Source organism: Silene latifolia, chromosome 2, assembly GCF_048544455.1.
Source record: "Silene latifolia isolate original U9 population chromosome 2, ASM4854445v1, whole genome shotgun sequence".
NCBI classification, from domain to species: Eukaryota; Viridiplantae; Streptophyta; class Magnoliopsida; order Caryophyllales; family Caryophyllaceae; genus Silene; species Silene latifolia.
The window spans coordinates 136,223,898-136,227,086 of NC_133527.1; the positions used below are offsets into that span (position 1 = coordinate 136,223,898).

Consider the following 3,189-nt stretch of genomic DNA (forward strand, 5'->3'; position numbering starts at 1 on the left):
TTTTATCTGCAATCGAATTACAGGTAATGTAAATTCGTTGATTTTTAGTGTATTCAATCGTATTTTCGAAATTAATGTAAAATTCGTGAAATTCGTTGATTTTAATTGAATTGAATACTTGATTTTACTATTTTCAGGTATAAAAGATGGACAACGATATTAATAACAATTGTAGCGAAGAAATCAACTCGACAGTAAATATGGAAACAGGTAATACTGTTATTGATTCTTATCTCTTTATCCGCCGTTGTTTATAAATCAATTATTGATTTTTATGTGTTTCTCAGCTGTTATTCTGATATTATTGTCCTGTCTGGCTTGTATTAGAGTAGAAAAAGAGAACTGTTATTCTGATATTAATCTACTATTATTGTAACAGTACAGTAACATGATTATATTATTGTACTGTTATTGTGATATTATTGTAATATTATTGTGCAGTAGCATGAAAATATATGGCTTGTAAAAGAGTAGCATAAAAAATACAGTATTATCTGTATTATAATAAAGTAGAATCAGGGTACTGTTATTCTGATATTATGGTACTATTGTTGTGATATTATTGTGCATTAGCATGAAAATATACGGCTGATAAGAGAGTAGCATAAGAAAAACACATTTAGTATTAGTGTGATGTTATTGATTGTCGTATGTTTCCCAAATTCTTTATTATCATCTTTGTTATTGTCACATTACTTTGCAATGTTGATCTCTCCCCCATGCTACTCTTATTGTGATGTTATTGTCATTTTGTTGTCCACTGACTGTACTCATTATAATAATTTACTGTCCCAGATCTTTCTATTGTCTCTATTGTTGAAGACAATGCAGTTTTAGCTATTGGGGATTCTTCTAATAACAATATATTCACCAGCCCAACTTGTTCAGACGAAGAAAACAATGAGTTTGTTCCAACTCTTCATTACAAAGAAGACACCAGGGGTGCGAAAGGTGGTAAAGACTGTTGAGAGTGATTTCACGCCTAAACGTGGCATGTTCTTTCTTACCTTGGAGGATGCAGTACAGTTCTACAACATATATGCATTGGCTTGCGGATTTGATCTGAGAAGGTACACAAATGCGAAATATAAGGGGGACGTCAGCGTCAAATCAAATCACCGGTCCGCAATGAGACAGGGTATAGAGATATGAAAAGAAAACTGCGACTTGAAGCAACAAATCACGAAGTTGGTAATTTGAGTACAGTAGAGAACAAAGAGCGACGAATTAGACAACCAAAGAAGCATGCTCTGACAAGGTGTGGCTGCAAGGCGCACATGAGGTTGAGAACCTGTGAAAAAATAGGCGACAGGCCGGCTGGATATATTGTGGACGTCTTTGTAGACGTTCACAATCACTCTCTTTACTCTGTCAAAAACAGAGAGTTCCAAAAGCTGTCAAGGGGCGTCCATGATTACATTAAGAGGACCATTATTGATAATACTAAGCTAAACATAGGTCCAATATTGAGCTTCAAAATTCTCAAGGAATACTCAAATGGTTATCAGAATATCGGTGCCTCTTTACTAGACTTCAAAAACTTCAAACGAAATATCAAGTATTACATTGGGGATAAGGATGCTAATATGTTCATTGGGCATTTCAAAATGTTGGCTGAAACAAAGGGGTTCTATTTTGCTTATGATCAGGATGAGAACAAATGCTTGACGAAGGTTATTTCGGCTTATAAGGAAGGGATAAACAACTACAAGTTATATGGAGACACGATCTCGTTTGACCCTACTTATGGGACAAACAAATATTTCATGGTGTTTACTCCATTCACCGGAGTAGACCACAACAAGAAGATGGTAACTTTTGCAGCTGGGTTACTTGACTTTGAGAGTCATGATTCATTTGAGTGGATTTTTACAAAATTCCTCGAAGCAATGGGGCAGCAGCAACCTCAGTGTATAATAACAGACCAATGCCCTGGAATTAAAAAGGCATGCCCAAATGTTTTCAAGAATTCTGTGCACAAGTACTGCATGTGGCATATCATGCAGAAAGTGCCTGAGAAGGTGGGAAAAGCAATCTGCAATGACACGGAATTTATGACAGACATAAATGCCGTTGTTTGGGATGTCGACTTAGAACCAGAAGAATTTGAACAAAACTGGCAAACCGTTATTGAAGCACATAGTATGCAAAGCAACCGGTGGTTGAAGTATGTATTCGCAATCAGACAAAAGTGGATACCGGCTTACTTTCGCGATCTGCCTCTAGGTTGTTTGCTGCGGACAACCCAGAGATCCTAAAGTTCAAACAGCTATTTCAAACGGTTTGAAAGCCACTTTGGAACCCTTGTCGAGTTCTGGATGAGGTACAATTCTGCAATAGAACAGCAAAGGCATTTAGAAAAGAGGATGGACACTGCTAACGAGCATAGTATGCTCGAGAAAGTAGGGCCGATGAAGGTAGAGATGCATGCCTCACTTGTCTACACACATCCTATCTTTGCAGACTTTCAGAACGAAGTCAAACATGCGATATGCAGCATGGGGGTTAGGGGTTTGACAACAGTAAGGACAGTGGAGTACCATGACGTTCGTGATGGACTGAAGCACAGAAACTTCCGAGTGGAATTTAACACCAAAACTAACGAGAGCAAATGTGCATGTAAGCTGTTTGAGAGGCATGGCATTGTCTGTCGGCATATACTGTGGGTGTGGAATGGTAGGCAGGTACACAGGATACCTGAGCCTTATGTCCTTGCTCGATGGACAAAGAAATCTTACAGGCCAATTGTCCAAGATAAAAATGGAAAGGTCATAGAAGACATTGACGAAGCTGACATTAAGAAAGCTGAGATGTCAAAGGTTTGGTCTGAGATTTATGCAACTGTCGGGGTGATGGACAATTATGCTACGGTTAAACAGATGAAGCAACTGCAGAAAACCCCACACGATTCGGGAGAACATCACAGGACCAATTGAACCGAAAACTAAAAACCAGGAAATCGAGGATCTTCTTGCCATCACAGCTTCAAATGATATTGGCCTTCGACTGCCAAACAAGGCCAAGAATAAGGGCAGTGGCAAAAGATTAAGGTCGTCAAAAGAAAAGGCCAAAAGCAAGCCAGAAAAGAGGAAGCGAAGATGCGGTAACTGCAAGAAGTGGGTGAACCACAACAGTAGAACTTGTAATCTTCCTTTTGCTGAAAGTCCCCCTTCTGATGACGATAATGAA

General features: G+C 38.6%; 1 protein-coding gene across 1 annotated transcript; it reads left to right on the forward strand.

Annotated features, from left to right (window-relative positions):
• Positions 1-1,808: 1,808 nt before the first annotated feature.
• On the forward strand, positions 1,809-2,258 carry LOC141641361 (protein FAR1-RELATED SEQUENCE 5-like). Its single transcript, XM_074450027.1, has one exon. The coding sequence runs from the start codon at positions 1,809-1,811 to the stop codon at positions 2,256-2,258; it is 450 nt and encodes a 149-aa protein (XP_074306128.1).
• The last annotated feature ends 931 nt before the right edge of the window (positions 2,259-3,189 follow it).